Source organism: Haliaeetus leucocephalus, unplaced genomic scaffold, assembly GCF_000737465.1.
Source record: "Haliaeetus leucocephalus isolate CR32 unplaced genomic scaffold, Haliaeetus_leucocephalus-4.0 Scaffold139, whole genome shotgun sequence".
Taxonomy (NCBI): Eukaryota; Metazoa; Chordata; class Aves; order Accipitriformes; family Accipitridae; genus Haliaeetus; species Haliaeetus leucocephalus.
Window position 1 is genome coordinate 106,529 of NW_010972575.1, and position 21,275 is coordinate 127,803.

Consider the following 21,275-nt stretch of genomic DNA (forward strand, 5'->3'; position numbering starts at 1 on the left):
CCCAGGTAAATTTCCCTGTACCTCTTTCCTGCTGCAGCTAGACTCCTACCAGTGTCTGAGCTAGCAAATTTAAAGTGACATTTCTGTGACTGCCAAGTCCATAGACGGTTTGTTTTGGAATTGGATGCTAAATGGTTCTAGTGAGTGCTAGTAATCATGTGCTGTTGCAGTTTCATTTATCATTATTATTATTTCTTCTGTGCATGACTTCCCAGCGTGACTGTTCATTTTGTCAAATTTACCAGAATCTGATACAAACTTATGGCAGTATACATTGAGGCTGTGGGCACTTTCCAAGGTAAAATTGAAGGCAAAGTGGAGCACCTGTCAGTTTTCCAAAATAATTGCATCTGTTAGTCTGGCAGTTTTGATGAATTATATATAGCAGTCAAGACCAAACTACAAAAGGTTGCATTTTTACTGTGTGCTATAATAACTTATAAAAATGCTATTTTTTTGGTAATATTTAAAAAAAAAAAAAATCTGATTACATACCCAGATTTTTTAACTGTGCTCTTAGAATATTTGTAGATTGACGTTAAGTCCAGTTACCTCATTCATGGTTGTTATGTATGAGCCCTCTGATACATAGCCCTTTCCTAAATTGCCTGTAAGTGCCAGTTGCTCTGGCAGCAGCTAACATAAATGTCAGGTTTTGTAATTTCTAGTTTCAGATGTGCAAAACTTATGCATACTATGCTGTTTGGGCCTGGCAACCAAGGCTTTAGTAAGAGTGGTGTTTAAACTGGTTGTATTTCCTATAGAGACCACCAAATTATTTTTTCGTAATTAATATCATCCCACTTACTGACAGAGACATGGTGTAGGCTGAATATATTTCCACCGGTACAGAAACTGTTGATAAAATTGGTTATGAAAACTTAGTAAATTAATAAGGCTGCTTGTAAATGTGATCATAACTCTTGTTTCAGCAAACTGTACTGATGAATCTTTATTAAGATACTAAATCGAAACAAAATTTATTTTTTTAAAGGCAGGAATGACATGTGGGGTAGATCATGAAGAAGTTTGTTTTGCTGGTTCACATTTCCAACAACCAGATGAACAAATAGAGCTTCAGGGACTTCAGTGCATTTGAGCTGATTAATTCTAGCTGATACCCACTGAGTCTTACAGCCTTGATTATTAACCTGTTTATGTATTAGGATATGCTTGCAGCCATATAAATGGCGTATTCTGACTTGAATAAAATCTACTTGCTTTGGAAGAATAATCTTAGATAAATCTACCTTTAAATCTACCTTTATTTAAGGATGTTACTTAGCATCTGAAGTTGTACTGAAAACAAAACAAAGTATGATTTATGTAACATTGCAATTTGACTTGTGAAAGACTGAAGGAGGTGGTACAGAATATAATAGTATCAACAACTACCTGAACTTGCTATCAAAGGAAAATGTGTCTTGGATTTCCCATGTAATTAGGATCAGTGCTTCACGTTACCTGGTCAGTGATGACCATGGGGGGCTGATAGGAGAACCTTCTCTTAGACCCTTTCTTCATTCATACTACTTCCATCTCTTTGGCAGCAGATTTTGCAGCTTGTATCACTCTGAATGAAGCCATGACATTTGGGGTTGTTAACAGGCTTTCTAAACCTCTGCAATCAGGATGCTAATAATAAGTTCCCCCCCCCTCCCCCAAGAAAAAGCTCCCCCAAAAGACTAATCAAAATGTTCCATTGTTAATCCTCACAAAATACTACAGAGCAAAGAACTATCTGCAGTAAAAAAAACCCCAACCCATTTATGGTATTTCCATTCATGGTTCCTGGATCTTTTTGCATTTTTTCATTGGTGCTCCTAGTGATGGTCCTGTAAACACACAACTCCTTTCTTTATTTGTAAAGGCATATTTAAGGTTTTATGGTCCTCTTTGTTGCTAGCTTACAAGTTCAGAGTTGTTGGAATTCTAATGCTGCAAATTGGTGGGGATTTTTAGTTGCTATTTATGTTATTACTGACATTATATAACCAATATTTATTTCAGGATTTACAAACATACTGTGATTTTCCTGATATAATTGATGTCAGCATTAAGCAAGCAAGCCAAGAAGGCTCCAGTGAGAGAAGAATTGTCACCATTCACAAACAAGACAGCAAGAATCTGGTCTGTTTACTTGCTGTTTTTTCAAATAGATGTTGCTTTGAGCAGACTGTGTGATTGCTGTGGTATTTATAGTATTGTATAATTAATCACCATGTTAATCAAGCATGAGGTAAAACTAAATGCATTTCAGCAGTATAAGCAGTGTATCCAAACACCAGAGGTCTTTTGCATTCAAAGGTCTGTGCATGGACTGAAACAAAAATAGGTGTTTATAGTTGAGGGTAATTTCTGATACACAGATTGGTTCTTTTCCTTATTGGAGTCTTAAACCTGAGTCTGTGGTTTTGGTTATCAAGCATACTGTTTTTACGCTGTCATGGTAAGCAGTCTGCCAGTGACCAATACATTGAAAAAGACTTCAAAATGCTCTGAAGGAATGATGATACACAGAAAATGAGTATTGCAATAAAATTAATGTAATTGCTTTTACTATTTAAAATTCTTGAAAGAAGATCTTAAAGTATTTTATACATGAATGTAAAAAGTTAAGTTGTTTTAGTTTGAATGCCAGCATTGCACTCGAGTCAGGCTTTCCAGCAGGTATAACTGTCACATAGTTGTGTGGTGGGTTGACCCTGGCTGGATGCCACGTGCCTAGCAAAGCCGCTCTATCACTCCCCCTCCTCAGCTGGACAGGGAGCAAAAAATACAACAAAAGACTTGTGGGTTGAGATAAGGACAGGGAGAGATCATTCAGCGGTTACTGTCATGGGCAAAACAGACTCAACTCGGGGAAATTAATTTAATTTATTGCCAATCAAACCAGAGTAGGGTAATGAGAAATAAAACCAAATCTTAAAAACACATTGCCCCCACCCTTCCCGCCTTCCTGGGCTCAACTCTACTCCTGATTTTCTCAACCTCCTCCTGCCCAGCAGCACAGGGGAACAGGGAGTGGGGATTGTGGTCAGTTCATCCCCTCTGCCGCTCCTTCCTCCTCACAGGGAGGACTCCTCACTCTTCCCCTGCTCCAGTATAGGGTCCCTCACATGGGAGACAGTTCTCCATGAACTGTTGTAACATGGGTCCTTCCCATGGGCTGCAGTTCTTCACGAACTGCTCCAGCGTGGGTCCCTTCCATGGGCTGCAGTCCTTCAGGCACAGACTGCTCCAGCATGGGTCCCCCGCAGGGTCACAAGTCCTGCCAGAAACCCTGCTCCAGCGTGGGCTCCTCTCTCCACGGGTCCACAGGTCCTGCCAGGAGCCTGCTCCAGCATGGGCTTCCCACAGGGTCACAACTTCCTTTGGGCATCCACCTGCTCCAGCACGGGGTCCTCCATGGGCTGCAGGTGGATATCTGCTCCACCGTGGACCTCCCTGGGCTGCAGGGGGACAGCCTGCCTCACCATGGTCTTCACCACGGGCTGCAGGGGAATCTCTGCTCTGGCATCTGGAGCACCTCCTCCCCCTCCTTCTTCACTGACCTGGGTGTCTGCAGGGTTGTTTCTCTTACATGTTCTCACTCCTCTCTGGCAGCTGTTGCTGCTCTCGAGGGTTTTTTTTCCCCTTTTTTACATATGTTCTCCCAGAGGCACTACCACCATTGCTGATGGGCTCGGCCTTGGCCAGTGGCAGGTCTGTCTTGGAGCCAGCTGGCATTGGCTGTGTCGGACATGGGGGAAGCTTCTAGCAGCTTCTCGCAGAAGCCACCCCTGTAGCCCCCTTGCCATGCAAAGCCAATGCAAGTTGTTTCTTCCTTTATCTCCGTGACTGATCTGTGGACCTTCAGGGCTCCTCATCTCAGCCATTTGTGCAACCGGAGAGCTTCCTTCTCTGTGTGTGTAAGAGCTGTGTACAGTTTATGTACTTGTTTTCTGTAAAAATAACTTTTAAAAATTCCAAAAATATTTCAATAAGCATTAACTAGTTTTATTGTCTCTCTAATGGTGCTTTTTTTAAAAAAGGCATATGGTTTACTTTCATTTATAATAGAATTGTGATTTTCATTCATTTCCTGCATTAATGGCACAGAATTAATGACCTGTTAAGAATTTGAAATTTTTTCAAGGCTTTTTATTGAGACATAAGAGTAGCTGGAATATCTGTGATGTCCATCTATGATGCTGAGAGCATAATAATATTTCACATTGGTGGAGGAGGCTTCCTTAATCTTGAGCCATTAAAATTCTCTTTAAAAATTCTCAATAGCAGTAGTTAGGTACTTGACTGCATATGCCTCTGAGGGTAAAAGTGACTTTCTAAGAGCTTGTCTAAAAAAGCTACTAAAGAGTAAGGTAGAGTAGGAAAAAGTCCAGTAGTTGCTGTTTTGTTTATGATTTGTGTGTAGACACTTTACAGAACAGAATTAGCTGATGTGTAAATTAGAATTTGTGATTTAGTTTAACCTGTTACACAGTTAGTAGAATTCATTTAGAAATGTACTTTACACAGTTTTAGGATACATGGATTGATTAAAATGGCTGGATTTCTAGGTCTGTTGTTTGTGGGGTGTTTTCCTATCATGTTGAAACAACTGGAAAGATAGTTGTTTCCAGGTCCTCTTTTAATAAAGAGTTTGAAGGCTCCAGACAAATTCTTGGCATGTGATCAAAAGCACCAGCTCTTTTCTTGCTGTCTAGCAAAGAACTTGCCGAGGAGTTGTGTTCAGCCACTAAGTGTGTCCCTAGTGTCATGGGCAAACTTGTGCAGAACATACAAAAGCCTGTTCTGTTGGCCTATGCTACTGAATGAAATCTAGTGTGACTGTGTAGATGGTAGAGTAATTTCTCTGTGAAGTAAAGACTCTCTTTAATGCTCTGATACAACTGATAAAATATTAAGAAAATACAGATAATTACATAAAAATAGACTATATTTACCCTTACTGGCAGTAATAAATATGTTGAATTTAATTTTACCCTGCTGTTACCTGTTCAATCTATTCTGCATAGACATTTTTCACACCCCATTTTCCTTTGATCACATTATTTTTCTCCCTGCTTCCATCCATTGCACCTCTCTTCATAGTAGTTAAAGGTCAGCTTCCATCTCTGATCCAGATCAGGATGCCAGTTTTTGCTGACTACTAGTTAAATTTTCAGGCAAGTGCTTTTCTAGAGATTTTTCTTTGCTACTTGAAGGCAGCGCCATAAATCTTTGATAAGCAAAGACTTTCCTTTAGGAAAAAAGTTATCACTCTGTTGGCAGTGCAGTATGTGCCTGCCATGCTGAGTTGTATCTACTCAGTTTTTCCCTTTCAAATGTTCCCTTTTGCCCTCTTGTCAGCATTCCTCTGCTGTTTCATATATTTAAAGGGGTTTTTTATGGCAGATTTCTTTGGTTTGGGTTTAATTTTGAACATTGAAGATTGCTGACAAGTTTTGGGTGGCACCAGGAAGGAGAACTGTACAAATAGTAGTTGAAAACAATCGTGATAGCTTTAATATATGTATATATTTCTATCTTTTATACCATTACCATATCCAGGAATTTTGTGTTGCCTATTAAAAATTGAAATTCTTTCTCTCCTCCCCCTCCCCCCCCCTTATCCCCTGGCAATTTAACAGGAGGCTGAATTTCAGTCATTAAGAGAAGCTCTCTCCTTTGTATCATTAATCGATGGATATTACAGATTAACTGCGGATGCCCACCATTATCTCTGTAAAGAAGTAGCACCACCATCAGTCCTTGAAAATATCCAAAGCAACTGCCATGGACCTATTTTGTAAGCAATTTTTTAGCAATGTAACATGGTGATACTATTTTTGAAAGATGAACTTTAGTTGACTTTGAATCATGATGGACATCTTGAAATGTGTATTTGTTACATTTATATAACATAAAATGCTTTAAATTTTTCCTCTTATTTTTTGCTTTGCAAAATACCATGCCTTCTTGATGTATTCTAAAAAATTAATTGAAAGACTCTGGCTTTAATTTTGTTCCCTTAGAATTCTTTTTTTCTTCAAGTGAGGCAGGTAGGAAAGTCATGATGCCGATTTTACAGAATTACAATTACTACCATGGCAGCAACATACTGTGTTATAGACAGCATGAGATCATGTTTTCACTGCAGCCTCTAGCAGTTTTATTATCTGAGTTGCCAAGGAGAAGAAAGCAAATTCAGATAACACTCTCTTCAATATTTGAGCAAGGATTGCAGTGAACTGCTAGCCATATAAGTTGGAGGGTTTGTTTGTTTTTAAGTACTGTTGTCTCTTGTTTGCTTTCTTTGTTTTTTAGAGGAGGAATTTAGTACCTTCATTGAATTTTTTTAACTTTTTTAATAGTTCATATAGTATTGTTTATTGTTTGCAAAAGCACACATGGGGACCTAGAAATGTTTTGTTAGGCAGAATAAAATGGGTATTTGCTTTAGCTACAGAAAGCTTGAACATGGATATGTGCAAGATGTGTTGCCTGAAACTAGCACTGTCTACTCAGCTAATACAGAATAGTTCTGTAGCAATGACAGAAAGAGGATAGGTGCTATAACATTCAGAAGAGATGAAGGAGGAGAGGGATGGAGACCTATAGAGTTCTAACCACATTTCTTGCAGTAATGACTAATGCTGTATATTGACTTTTATTTAGGGCTGTTTAGAAGGATGTGTAATGAGTCTAGACCTTTTCAAGCCATTCTATTTTTCATTCCCTGAGGACAGAAATAGTCAGTTAGCAAGGCTTGTTTAAAGGGAAATTGGTTCATGTAGTAACAAGTGATTTATTTCAACTTCTCTTTCTTGTTAGCCCTTTCCCAAGTTAAACCCACCTTTTTCATCCACACAAATATTTTGTTAATTTTAGCTTATTCATTAGACACTTTTATTACAATTTCTTCCATAATGGATGTTGAAAGTCGTATCATAAGCTTAGGGGAATATACTTTTTTAGACTGTAAGATTTCTCATCGAACAAATAATTGTGGTGTTTTCAGTATTAAGAATTTTTAATATACTTTTCTCTACATAAGCACCCACCCTGAATATTGGAAAATAAAGGGACAAAAAGATTAACTTAAAGGAAGCTGTAAAAAATTGAGTTTGAATTGTTGTTGTATTAGGTATCTGGTAATAGTGCTCATTGGCCAGTCTCTGATGTTCCTGGATTTTGAAATTATGCGATATTAAACTTTTTCTTTTTTATTATAGCATGGACTTTGCTATCAGTAAACTGAAGAAAGCAGGTAATCAGACTGGTTTCTACGTTCTTCGTTGCAGTCCTAAAGATTTTAAAAAATACTTCCTCACCTTTGCTATTGAGGTTTGTATTCTGCCTTAGATAGTACCTGTGTAATCTTTGTTGCATTGTAGTAAGGAGCCTGGGATGTTCAGTAAATTATTCTGAATTTTCTCTCCAGAATGTGTCTGATGTGTATATTCTATAGCTACTTCTGTCAGATTGGCCAATTTTCAGGGTCTTGTGAGAAACATCAAAATACTTGTATGGTAAAGAATCACTATGACACATACCATATGCCTAGGAGAACCAGACAGGTGGAGGGAAGAGAGCTTGAGAGTTGTGGGGATGGTGACATGGCTTTTGGGACATGTAGTAAATGTTTGGGGTTTTTTTTCTTAAGGTTTGTTTTGGGTTTTTTTTTTCAGTTGGATTTTTTCCTGGCATTTCTGCCTACCCACCTTCCTCCCTTCTTCCAAACAGGGCTGAGTTAGACTGAGTATACAGCCCTTGGTGATCTGAGAGTGTCTCTCCTTAACGGGTTCTTCTGGGTTTGGGTCCTTTCCCCATCCCCACTGTGGGGCCAGCCAGATTATTTGCAGCTGTTACATCGACACAGATCTGCTGGATATCTGGTGTTATCTAGCGTGGGAGTCACCCTTGAAAAGCCTGCAATTCTCATGTGGCTAAAGAACCAGATGTACCTCTGCTCTGTGAGATTGCAGTTAGTGATAATACAGTACTTTAATATTGCTGTTACATAATTGCATGATCTTGTTCCAAGGATGGGCTTCTCTTTAATTAAATCAACAGAGCTACCATTGGGTTTTTAACTAATGAAGGTAGTACATGGGTTTTCCTGCTGGTGTGCAGCAAGCTAGCAAGTTCGCTAAATACTGTCAGAGATATGTACATATCTCTGAAAATGACAAAATAATGTTGATGTTTGGATGGAGAAGTAAACAGCCATTTTAAGATCAGGTTCACAAAAATTTTATGTCCAGTTAGTGAAGTGTGTTTGATAGGGAGATTTTTAGACTAAGAGATCCATCCCTGAGCAAGCTGAGAGGGTCAAAGCCTGAGAGTTAAGTTTCTGAGTTAAGTCCGCCATCAAGTGACCTAGCTACATTTTTTTTTTCTTGTTCTGAGTCTTTCTGGGTAAGCTGTTAGAAGGCTTTTGAGATTCAGATTTTGTTGGAACATTTTCCACAGTGTTGATGTGAAGGACCATGAAAACACTATTAAAAGCTCCTCTTGTTTAAAAATGTTCAATGGGATCATTTCAAGACTCATTGTAAAAATAATTCAGTGCATATTGAAAATCTGTGCTAGGAACTAATTGCTTAGAACTGTACTGCAGATGACAGAAAAACAGAAATACAGCTGACATCTCCAAATGCTTGCCAGAAGAACATGGAGTGTGAGCATTTGGGCTATTGCTTCTAAAAATTTTGTTGGAATGTAAGGGTGAAGAAGCTTTCATTACTAGCTCTGAAGGATCTTTCCTAGGATGTTATCTATTTTCTCAGGTCCATCTTTGCAGATTTCGTAACATTTGTTTTTCTTAGCATCACTGAGCTAATTCCAGTGATGGGAGTGGAATCATGTTTTCTCAGAATCACTTTTACATAGTGAGAACAAAATAACAAATTGTGGTAGTATTTTGCTGAAGCGTTATTTCTTTAATTAGTAGAGTGCTATACATTTAAATAAGCTTTCAAATACTAAATATTGATCAATTTTATTTTTAATGGAAAAAACCTCTGCAGCGTGAGAATACCACTGATTATAAGCACTGCTTAATTACAAAGAATGAGAATGGAGAATATAACCTTAGTGGAACCAAGAGAAGTTTTGGTAATCTTAAGGATCTGCTGACCTGTTACCAGACAGAAACCGTCCGTTCAGACAGCATAATTTTCCAGTTCATCAAGTGCTGTCCTCCAAAACCAAAAGGTAAGAGAGAAGTTATTTCTAAGCAGAAGAGTTTCCATCTTTTAAATTAAAGATTTAAAAATAAGTTAACATCAAATGACTCTCTGGTAGGTTGTCCTGGTTTCAGCTGGGATAGAGTTAACTGTCTTCCTAGTAGCTGGTACAGTGCTACGTTTTGAGTTCAGTATGAGAAGAATGTTGATAACACACTGATGTTTTCAGTTGTTGCTCAGTAGTGTTTAGACTAAAGTCAGGGATTTTTCAGCTTCTGATGCCCAGCCAGCGAGAAAGCTGGAGGGGCACAAGAAGTTGGCACAGGACACAGCCAGGGCAGCTGACCCAAACTGGCCAATGATGTATTCCATACCATGGGACGTCATGCCTAGTATATAAACTGGGGGGAGTGGGGGCCGGGGGAATCGCCGCTCAGGGACTAACTGGAGGTTGATCGGTGGGTGGTGAGCAATTGCCCTGCGCATCATTTGTACATTCCAATCCTTCTATTATTTCTGTTGTCATTTTATTAGTGCTATCATTATTAGTTTCTTCTTTTCTGTTCCATTAAACCATTCTTATCTCAACCCATGGATTTTGCTTCTTTTCCTGATTTTCTCCCCCACCCCACTGGGTGGGGGGGGAGTGAGTGAGCAGCTGTGTGGTGCTTAGTTGCTGGTTGGGGTTAAACCACAACATATATATATATATATATATATATGTGTTCGTGTTTGTTGTTTTTTTTTTTATTTCACTTACTTATTTGTGCATCTTCTTAGGCATAGTTTTCAGTCCTAGTGTCTGCTAAATTTTACTTTGTTATAAGATGGTATTCCTGAAGGAATCATGGTAGCCACTTCCCACGGTTAGAAGCAAAACTGGTTTCTTAATTGCAGTGGATTGTATGCAGCAGCGTTTCTTCTTCAGTCAAGTGTTTTCCTGTCTTAAGAAGGAAAGAGCTACTACATGTATCATTTCTCACTGAGGATAGTTCCATAATTAATGGAACAAACAATGCCAGTTAATTTCTTTCATTGTTTGTTGACAGCTGAATTATGCCAAGGCTGCAGTGTGATCTCAAATTCTTTTTAAAACTGAAAATACACATGGAATAGAGCTCCTGTCTGAGTGGATTTTTCTTGAATTTACATTAAAGGTTTTTGCCTAACTTTGATATTCCTAGTATCTTTCTCCTTTATGAATTCTGATAACACCTGCCCTTTTTGCTTATTCTAAGTAGTACTATTTACAGTTAATATTAGTAAGTCTTTGTCTCTGTCCAAGTCCCTACTTAAACAAAAACTTGAGAGAATAGACTATTTGTTATTACTTTCACCTCTTTCAAATTTGACTGAAATTAGCCAATGAATTCAAAAGCTTAGAAAAGATTTGATAAGTAAATACATATGTACACTACAGAGAATAATTTTGTAACCTTATTTCTATTGAAACCAAAAATGTATATGCATCGGAATTATAAATTATTGATTAAATATAGTCACGCATGCACGCATATAGCCACGAATATGTTTTACTAACAGACCTGGTCTGCTTTATGGAGACCCTTTTTCAAAATCACTTGAAGAATAATTACTCTGGTAAATGTAAGGCAATGAGGATCACTAAGGTGCTGCCAGGGTAAAAATATGTAAAAGATTTAAAGAGGCATCAAAGATATGCACATGTTTAACAGAATGACTTTGTAATATAAAAGAAGGAGATAACTTACATCCCCTTTACCCATCCCTGATTGTTACCACAAATACAGAAGTTCAAATGTGAAAGGAGGCAGGAATATTTTCAGAATGTAGGAGCACTTAAACTTGAATTAGCTGAGTGAACCTAAGTGTTTTGCTGATGAGAAAAAAATTGGACTTTGAATTTGTTTAATGAAATACTGTGTGGTTTTTTGAATAAACTGATCTCAGTGTGATACCTTCTTTTTGTTGGATTAACAGCTTCTCATTAATAATCCTTGTGAAATAGTACTGTTTTAGTTTCATATTTTACAAATTTACTTTGTTTTTCTCCCCCCCCCCTTCTTTTCCCAGATAAATCAAATCTCCTAGTCTTCAGAAGCAATAGTGTTTCTGATGTACCTTCATCACCTACGCTACAGAGACACAATAATGTCAACCAGATGGTCTTTCACAAAATCCGGAATGAGGATTTAATATTTGTAAGTCCATTAGTTGCTTCTTCCACTGCAGATGGTTGGTTTAATACACACTAAGTTTTAAAAAACTCAGTATATGTGTAAAAGAGCCTTATCTTAGCTATGAGATTTTGCTCTAATCTTTCCTTAGAGTTGTGAGAGAAAATAATTTTTTTTTTTAATTTTCCATTAGTACAAGTGAGTGGTCTTTTTTAATTAAGTGTCCTTTTGACACTTGTTTTCTTTATTGTAGGGATATCTAAATATATCTTTAACAGCAATTCCTTCCGCTCTGGTTCTTGCAGCAAGTTATTTTCTGAGATCCTTGAGGAGTCAATGAAACAATAAGCAAAGATTTAAGCTGTTTCTGATTATAGTTGCTTCCTTGTCCCCTCAGTCTGACTCTAGAGGTGTATGAGCTGTAAAGATTTGCATATGCATTACTTAAGGTAGTTGTTTAAGAGATCTTTTCAAAACAGGCAGAGATTACTGATTTTTTTTTCCTATCTGTATCCTTCCTGTCTTTTAGGAGGAGAGTCTTGGACAGGGCACATTTACTAAGATTTTCAAAGGTGTAAGGAAGGAAGTGGGAGACTATGGCCAGCTCCATCAAACTGAAGTTCTTTTAAAGGTGCTGGATAAAGTGCATAGAAACTATTCTGAGGTTGGTGTGATTGTCAACTGCTATATAACGTTTGTCCTTGTTATGTTGAGCATTACTTTTCTTAAAATAAAAGACTATTTGTTACACTGGTGGAGGGCTGTGTTTTGAACCAAGCTCATTGTTGGCCTTGTTTCACTGGGAGAATGAATTTGAGATAGGTGTACTTCCCAAAGCCAATGTACTTCATTTCCCCTCTCCCCACCATCCATCAGAGAATTCAGAGCTTCCCAATGAGGGCCAGAGAACAGTGGCATGGCCACAGAATTGCCTTTACCAGTAAATTCATTATGTACAGATGAGGGACCAACATTTATGGAAAACTACTTTCTTTTGGTAGGCTATGTTCAATGTTTTGGAGTTGCACTGATTCTCCAGTAAAATCAACATTTCACATCAAGTCATTAAAAATCAGAAGTATTTATGTATGAGAAACACTTGCCATATGTAGAATCATCCATATTCACTTAGACTTTTCACTGTTTGAGTGAAGCTGTGAGCAAACCTGAAATGCCTTTGTGCAAAAACTAATGCACTGGTAATGTAATTGAGCCCAAGATTGTGTATGTGAGAATTTAATTTTAAACACTACCACATCTTGCTAAAGTCTTTAATGTATTAATGTAACTTTATGTGGCTGTTTATTGTTTATTTTGATGATGCAATTGAATCAAATTCCTAATTAATCTAGCTGTATTTGCAGCCAAGAGAACCAGTCCATTGTGTACTGAACTTTTCAATTACTTTAGACAAATCTGTAAGAAAATGTAAGCAAAAAAGGAAAAGACATTTCAGAAAACTAATATTCATAAGCAACATAGGCATACACTTCGGACAATTGAAAACAGTAAAGAAACTATAACCGTTATTTTAGTTTTAATAAGCTGGGTAACATACTTACATTCTAAAGTTAAGTGAAAATCACTTGTTAAAAGGACTAAGAGTGCAGAAATACAAATATATTCACCTGAAGGAAAATACGCTAATTTTTACCTTGTTTTGTTGGGTGAATAATCAGTATACAAGTAAGTGTAGCTGGAGATGCCACTAAAGAGAATTAAAAAATAACTAAAGAAATAAAAGCATCTGAAACCTTCCTGACAAGGTTAGGTAAGGTCTCACAGTAGTGTATGAGTGATATAATACTTGTCTTTTAAGTTAATAATGTGCTAGGAAGAAATAAATTGGAAACTAAATAGTGTATTATTCAGACTGTTCTGAATTAGTGTATTACTGGAATCTCAATAGTGTATTATTAGTGTATTACTGGAATTAGTGTACAATAGTGTATTATTGGAATCAGTGTATTATTGAAAACTCAGTAGTGCATCATGAATTTGTCTGTGGTTTACTTTACTTAGCTAATTGACATGGAAGAGAAGATTCTTTTTAAAACGTTGAGATACCCCTGCCTGCAGAAAAAGAGATTGCTAACCTCTCTGGAATGGGGATTATCAGTTATTTAAAAAAGGAAGAAAACCAAACCTAAACCAACCATAAACAATATAAAATATGTTACACAGGGTCTTTGCAATAATGTGGAAGTTGAAATGTTTTTAAAAATGCACATGGTTTTAATAAATTTATTAGAAATCATGTAATGTTTTGGGGGTTTCTTTTCACTGATATTTATTCTCTCAATCTCTCTCTCCTTCCTCAAAGTCCTTCTTTGAGGCAGCAAGTATGATGAGCCAGCTTTCTTACAAACATTTGGTGTTAAATTATGGAGTCTGCGTATGTGGAGAGGAAAGTAAGTAGAAATAGATGATCTTTTTGTACTAATTTTATACAGCTGTCTATTTAGAGGTTGCCATTGGCTCTAGGTAAAGGCAGGGGAAAACAAAACCAACCTGTCACACCAGCTGGACACCCAATACGTGTTCACATTGCAGTAGTATTAGTCTTGGTGTATGAAAACTAATTAATATGGTGAAAACAAAGAAGATGAAAAAATTGTGTGAATACAGTCAGCGTGAATAGTAACCTCTGTAAATAACTCAGTCACGTCTGTTCTGAAAATCTCACTTTTGAAAAGTTTTGCTGAACTTCTGAAACAAGCTTTTGAAATGCCAGAAAAATTGCACCCCTACATTGTATCAACTGTGGTTAGCTAGAAAGGGAAGTGCTTGGCTACCCAACAAAATCTTAGTTTACTGGGATCAGAAATTTAAACTGCCACTCTTTCCCACCCATGTGCTGTCTTTGTGAGCACAAATACAGCTTTGGGAAGTTGGTTTAGAGATCCCATTCTGAAAACATGAGGTCCCATTATTTTAACAAAAACACTACAAAATATTAACAAAGGTAAAATCTTTGTATTGTCAACAGATGTAGAATGTGGTTTCAGGTTAGCTTACTGCATTGTGACTATGTATTAATAAGGTTGTTTGGGTTTTTTTAGAACACCTGAAATATATTTATAATGTCTTGTAAATAAATTTGGATGGTTGTCATATGCTTATGTGTGCTACCTTTGAATATGTGCTGCTGGGTCTCACTTTGGCAGTTTTTCTTCTTTATTCAGTCTTTAGGCAGAAACGTTGGTTTGCCCTAAAACCATTTTTTTTTTCCTGTGATTAGAAATTTGTAACAAAAGGAAGCATTTTATAATAACTGTATAAGCATATTATGTAAACAGTTGCCTGCATTAAGAGAGAAGGAATTTGCAAAAGTGAGGGTGGATTCTGTATCAGGAGTTGCTTATCTTAAGAGGCTGGAAAAGGCACAGCATTATGTTTGGCCAAGACCTTGTTATGTCAGTTTGTTCGCAAAAATGCCTACGAGTGTTTGTTCTAGTTTATTCATTGTACCATGCACAGGGACTATATATAAAATTCCAGGTAGATCAAGTGTATAATTAAAAAACAAAAAATTATCCAAAGATGTATACGGTAACTTATTTTTCCTTTAGATCACAGTTGCCCTCTATAGATGGTTCTATTTCTGAAGACACTTATTACAGTTTAGTAAGAGGCAGTTACTAAGAAATGGGAAGAGAGGTTGTTATTTTTTGTGGGTTACATACTTGATGTACAGATTTGATGAAAATTGCTTCACATAATTGTAAAAAAAAAAAGTTTGCTGTCTATAAAATGAAATTGTTATAAAAATCAGTTTGTTACAACCAAATATAATACCAGTAGTTTCCAGTGTCTTTAGAGTCTAAATGAGAAGCACTGCAATGTCAGCATCTTGCAGCTGAAGGCAAGAGTTCGATCATGCAGTTTGAAATTGTTGTATTGAAACTGATGTAGACTGTGCAGTGCTATGAATGGATCTTGTTTCTTGGGTTATTCACTGGATGACTGCATGGAGGCATATGTCATATATATATATGCACACTTTTTTTTTAGTGCAAATATTAATCTGTTTTCAAGAAAAGCATCTTTTGTTAGCAAAGCATCGTATTTTTCAATAAGAATAGAATGAATGACTTGAATGTTATTTGACTCACTACATTGATATTGTTGTGCACTACTATGTTTTATCAGAATTTACATTATTGTGCCTTTCAAGTGAGGGTGGAAAGATGCTTAGTGGATTTGTTAAGGTGGAAACCTATTCTGTAAAAAGCTATTAAATCTAGTAATTTTGCATTTGAGAAGAAACTGGGCAAACTTCCACACCTTGAAGAGGTAAAAAGAACATGGAGTATTTGTGGCAATACTCAGATGTCATATAGCTTCAAATTTATAGTTAGCTCACCAACGAGGTATCAAAGAAAGAGATGGGTAGTACTAGAGTAATGAATCTGTCCTGAAATTCCATTATTTGTTGTTGGTTTTAATTGTTACTCTTCTTGCTATTTTAAATCAGACATCCTTGTACAAGAATATGTAAAATTTGGATCCTTAGACACGTATTTGAAAAAGAACAAAAATGTTATCAATATCTTGTGGAAGCTGGAAGTAGCCAAACAGTTGGCATTAGCCATGCATTTTCTGGTAAGTTGTTTATTCCTCAGTTTTGTTATGGCTAAATTCCAATGTTTCAGGCTAATACATGTAGAATGGCTGAGCTATCACCCTACTTCTTGAAACTCAAGGGTATTTGAAAATAGGCATGGCATATACCACATAATTAGTGGATAGCCAAGGACAGACCTTCGTATCTTGCACAAAGTGTAATTGAATTTCCCATTCTTTTTTAATGCTTTATGGTTTAGTATGAAATAAAAACACATTTCCAGTAAAAATTCTTTTCTCTCTCCGCGCTCCCCGCCCCCCCCCCAGGAATCAGACCTTCCTGGTTTTACCACTTCAGCTCATGATGCTGAACATAAACTATTTCCTGGTAGTGTTGGTAGTTAATCACTGGGAGGGGAAAACATTGTACTGTTCAGACTGCGAGCACATTCTTTTTGTGCATTAGGTCCCAACCTTAGAGTCTGTTGAATTCAACATAAAGTCTGTTATTCAAGACAGGATATGTGATTAGATAAGTCTTCCCTTTAACAGAGTTTAAATGTTCTTATGTTCATTTTAAATGGATCATACTGATGGATCAGTATTCTTCTGAGTTAACATACATTAAGTAATTTTAAACTTATTAAAATGAATGAAAATTGGCTATAAACTATAAGACTGAGAGGAACAGCTGAAATGTCTGAGATTTGATCAACTTAATCTAGGATCATTATTTTCTTTGCTGATGTTTCCCTCATGCTGTAAAGAATTGGTTTTTAAATACCTCTTTTAAGATTTTTTTTGTCAGTATGTAAAAGGTTCATTTCTGTTCATAGGAGGATAAAGGCCTTGTTCATGGGAATGTCTGTGCAAAAAACATCTTGCTTATCAGAGAGGAAGACAGGAAGTCTGGAAACCTTCCGTTTATAAAACTAAGTGATCCTGGCATCAGTATTACAGTTTTGCCAAGAGATAGTAAGTCTTTGTGTCGGCTTTCTTGTTTAATGCTTCTGACTTGAAAAATAAGTTTGGGTGGTTTTTGATTTTTTTTCTGACCACCATCTAAAGTACTTCTGTTACAAAGTTCCTTCATCCATCTGTCACTTTAAAATAATCTCTGGACTCCTAGTCAGCAGTTTTGAGTGTATCTTCTTTATCAACAAACAGCTACAGGAAATAAAACACAATTCTCCATTGTGTGAGGGTTTTTTCCCTGCTGTTCTCATTTTCCACTTTTGTTTTTAACTGGTAATACTACTATTAGTATGCTATAATGTACCATGAGTAAGTCTCTTGCATCTGCAGGTAGCTGCTGGACTTAGTATCCTGTTATAGATCAAGATTAAATTGTTGTTTTCTATAGCTTGGAGAAGCTTTCAGAGCTGAAAGTAAATGCACTTTTGAAAATGCTACCTGGCAGTGGAAAATCGCCTTCAGTGCATTTCTTGGTGAATACCTGAAACCATGATGATGCTAAAAATACTGGATTATCATCTGCCATTGAGGCTATTCTAGGCTTTATAAACAGCAAAATTAAGTGAAAAGAAATCAAAAGTGTGTGCAAGATTGTTATGCTAATGAAACTGAAGTAACCTGACTATTCTTTATCTAGTCTTTTTAATAATTTTGGAAAAATGAACTCACTTTATATTTGGTAATTTTATACATGACAAAAGTAATAACACATCTAAGAGGCTATAAGCAATGCAGTATCATAATTTTCAAAAAAAAAATTAAATTCCCTTTTTAAATGAGAAGCCTACACTAATCTTACAAGGTCTCATTTTAAGGAGCTCTAAATCTGCATCAGTACCATACCATCTTTTACCGTGTTACATACAATCAGTATCAAAAGTTTAAAAATCAAGTAAGATTAAATTCCTTGTTATAGTGCCTTTTGCTGTGCCATAATGTGCCAAACACTAGCAAAGTACTTCTTACTCTTTGCCATCTAGTTCCTTTGTGGTAGCTACTAAATCTTGGTAACATTGTGGGAAATAGAGCAGTTGGAGCAAAAATATAATGTGGAAATGATGTTAAGGCAGCTGTATAACTTTAGACTTCTTTTACAATAAAAATAATGGTCCTCCACTCTGATTCATAAATATTATCTTTGTACATATTCTGTAGCTTTGTCTTTAGGCAGGAGCAAAACTTTGGAAAGGTATTTGTTGTGGTTTAAGCCCAGCCAGCAACTCGGCACCATGCAGCCGCTTGCTCACTTCCCCCCCACATCCCCAGTGGGACGGTGAGGCAAATCATAAAAAAAAAAGTAAAACTCATGGGTTGAGATAAGAACGATTTAATAACTAAAGTAAAATAAGGTGTAACACTAAAAATAATAACAGTAAAATATAATAATAATAATAGTGATAGTAATGAAAAGGAATATACTAAAATAATTTTTAAAAAAAAGTGATGCACAGTGCAGTTGCTTCCCACCCACTGACCGATGCCAGAGCAGCAATCCACCCCACCCAGCCAACTCCCCCTGGTTTATATACTGAGTATGATGTTCTATGGTATGGAATATCCCTTTGGCTAGTTAGGGTCAGCTGTCCTGGCTGTGCTCCCTCCCAGCTGCTTGTACACCTGCTTGCTGGGAGATCATGGGAAAGAGAAAAATCCTTAACTTAGATCCTAAGCGCTACTTAGCAACAACTAAAACATCAGTGTGTTATCAACATTATTCTCACACTAAATTCAAAATACACTGTACCAGCTACTAAGAAGAAAATTAACTCTATCCCAGCTGAAACCAGGACAGTATTAAAAGCACATTACAGAATGAAATACCTATGTATACTAAAGTAATTTTTACTAAATCAAATATGTTATAGAATTTTCTGGGGTTTTCTTATTAATCTTGACATGATGTTTCCTTTGTGTGATTGCACAGTTCTTCTTGAGAGAATACCATGGGTTCCACCTGAATGTATTGAGAATCCCAAACAATTAAGTCTGGCCACAGACAAATGGAGTTTTGGTACTACTTTGTGGGAAATCTGCAGTGGAGGAGACAAACCTCTGAGTGCATTGGATTCTTCAAGAGTAAGTATTACTGGGTCTGCAGTCATAACAGTTCTTTGGACACTTCTAATTTAAAACATCTGCTGTTGTAACTATATCAGCATGTAAAGTGGTGTGGCCCATGACTACTGTAGTAAAAAGACACTTTCATTGGTAGATAATGATCAGAAGTGATGATTTCAGGTTTGTTTTTATGTTGTCAGTTTTGATTTTTATTTTTGAAGTACAGTTGCCAGTATTATCTTGTTCATATTTCTGTTGCATTGTTGCAACAGCATATCACTTTAAACAAAAAGTATTCTGAGCAATGTACATGGATGTTAATTGGCTTTATTCTAGTAATTGACCATCTTAAATACTGTCAGACTTTGTGTGTTGCAGACAATTCTATTTTAGCTAAACCAGAAATGTTAACATCTCAATTAGGGGCAGGAGATGGAGGGGAAACACATTCCATAGAAATACTGTTTTTTATGTATTTGCTTCCTTAGTTGGAAGCAAAAAGATTATTTCCTTTTCTACTTGACAAAAAGATTTGTAGTATTATTTTTATAAATGGACTGTTACCTTCTCACAAAGCCTGATCTGATTTCTGAGGTGGTCTGATCAGCTCTTATAATAAGCGCTAAGGTCTACCTGGGCCTAGCTTATACATATCTAGGTATTTCTGAAGTTGCCCTCCTCTCCTGTACTAATCTACATTCTTTCATAATACTCATGAAGCTTTTCACAACTGGAGGAGGTCAGCCAGCTCACAAGTGGATAGAATTTTCTGTTGGACCCATCCAGTTGAGGTTTTACGAAATTGCCAATAAAGGAGACACCACCTTTCTCATTATCTTTTGCTATTTTATCATCTTCCACCAGTAACTGACTGGGAATTTCTGAACAGATTACTCTGAATTAGGCCAGTCTTGCTACATTGTCAGCCTTTGCTTTTGATGTAAATTGGTCAGATGTGCATTTGATGAGATAAGTCTAGGCTGAGAGTTGTATCTTTTGGCTGCTCTGGTGAGAATGTTAAGGCTTCTGCAACTCTTCATGGTTGTATATTAAAATGGCTTTTATCTATTTAATTCCAGAAACTACAGTTTTATGAAGATAGGCACCAGCTTCCTGCCCCCAACTGGACAGAACTAGCAAACCTTATAAACAACTGTATGGATTATGAGCCAGATTTCAGGCCTTCATTTAGAGCAATTATACGCGACTTGAATAGTTTGTTCACTCCAGGTGAGTCTGTGATACAACAAGAACACACTAGACAAAAAGAACCCTGATTCTTGTTGGTTCATTTCCTTTTTGGTATGTTGACCCACAACCACTCTCCAAAGCAGCCCCAGAAATCTAAGTTCGTAAGGACTCTGTTACTGCTTTTTAGTTTGTTCTAAAAGAGAGCACATTAGAAGTTAGCATTATCATTCAAAGAAGTTTTGTGGTTTCATTATGTCTATCCCAAACATTCTAGTCTCTTAACCAAGTATGTTATGTTTGTGACTGTCTTTCTTTTTTCTCTCAATAAAATAAATAGGTATCTTTCTTTTTTCCAAGTGGAAGATATGTGTTGTCACAAGCCCTTGTGAAGTTTACATTTCTCCCCTCTGCAGTAATGGAGTTGTTGCACAATAGTCACTAAATTTAAAGTACCATAGGCCTGCAAAAAAGAAAATTGGAAATTAGAACAAGACTTGCTATGACTCAAGACAAGTCTTTTGGCTTTTTTGTAATACATCTTTGTCTTTGACTGCAAGTTACTATACAGAAATTAGGGTGGTTGTTAATATTCTACTGAGCTTGGAGTATGCCAAGCAAAGGTAGTACATGCCATGACTGTAATAAATTTCTTCTTCTCCTATTTGCTTCTCTGTGCCTCCTGTTCCCTTTCTCTCTTCCCTTCTTCCTCCTACCCCTCAGATTACGAGCTACTGACAGAAAGTGATATGTTGCCAAATATGAGAATTGGAGCACTTGGATTTTCTGGCGCTTTTGAAGATCGTGACCCAACACAATTTGAAGAAAGACATCTTAAGTTTTTACAGCAACTTGGCAAGGTAGGATGTTTTGAAATTCTCTAATTGCCTAGGAAAGAACTATCTTTTTCAGTTATCTTCTGATGATCCCATATACATTATTTACATTGAGACTTCTGTTACAGAAATGAATAATTTCAGTCTTATCTGACCACAACATGCAGTTCCTTCTAGATCTTTTTTCAGTTTCACAGTATCATTAGCTAGAAGAAAGATAGCTGACCTCTACAAAAAATCCAGTCACACTGAAAGGCTAAAATGCAGAGCTGCATCTGACATAATCTCCCCCCCCTTCCCCCCCCTTCCCCCCCCTTCCC

At 36.8% G+C, this 21,275-nt stretch overlaps 1 protein-coding gene across 9 annotated transcripts in view; it reads left to right on the forward strand.

The window, feature by feature from the left end:
* JAK2 (Janus kinase 2) overlaps nucleotides 1-21,275 on the forward strand; it is a 65,488-nt gene that overhangs the window by 28,738 nt on the left and 15,475 nt on the right. For all 9 annotated transcript variants that reach the window (XR_775538.1, XM_010586036.1, XM_010586033.1 and 6 more), the window contains 12 exons: nucleotides 2,011-2,130; nucleotides 5,637-5,794; nucleotides 7,221-7,332; nucleotides 9,018-9,204; nucleotides 11,229-11,356; nucleotides 11,862-11,996; nucleotides 13,656-13,743; nucleotides 15,810-15,937; nucleotides 16,735-16,873; nucleotides 18,798-18,949; nucleotides 20,011-20,161; nucleotides 20,843-20,979. Coding sequence is in view for 8 of the 9 variants with exons in the window: in XM_010586036.1 (XP_010584338.1) it covers nucleotides 2,011-2,130; nucleotides 5,637-5,794; nucleotides 7,221-7,332; nucleotides 9,018-9,204; nucleotides 11,229-11,356; nucleotides 11,862-11,996; nucleotides 13,656-13,743; nucleotides 15,810-15,937; nucleotides 16,735-16,873; nucleotides 18,798-18,949; nucleotides 20,011-20,161; nucleotides 20,843-20,979 (1,635 nt within the window). In the remaining variant the exon portion in view is untranslated. The remainder of the gene's footprint in view (nucleotides 1-2,010; nucleotides 2,131-5,636; nucleotides 5,795-7,220; nucleotides 7,333-9,017; nucleotides 9,205-11,228; nucleotides 11,357-11,861; nucleotides 11,997-13,655; nucleotides 13,744-15,809; nucleotides 15,938-16,734; nucleotides 16,874-18,797; nucleotides 18,950-20,010; nucleotides 20,162-20,842; nucleotides 20,980-21,275) is intronic.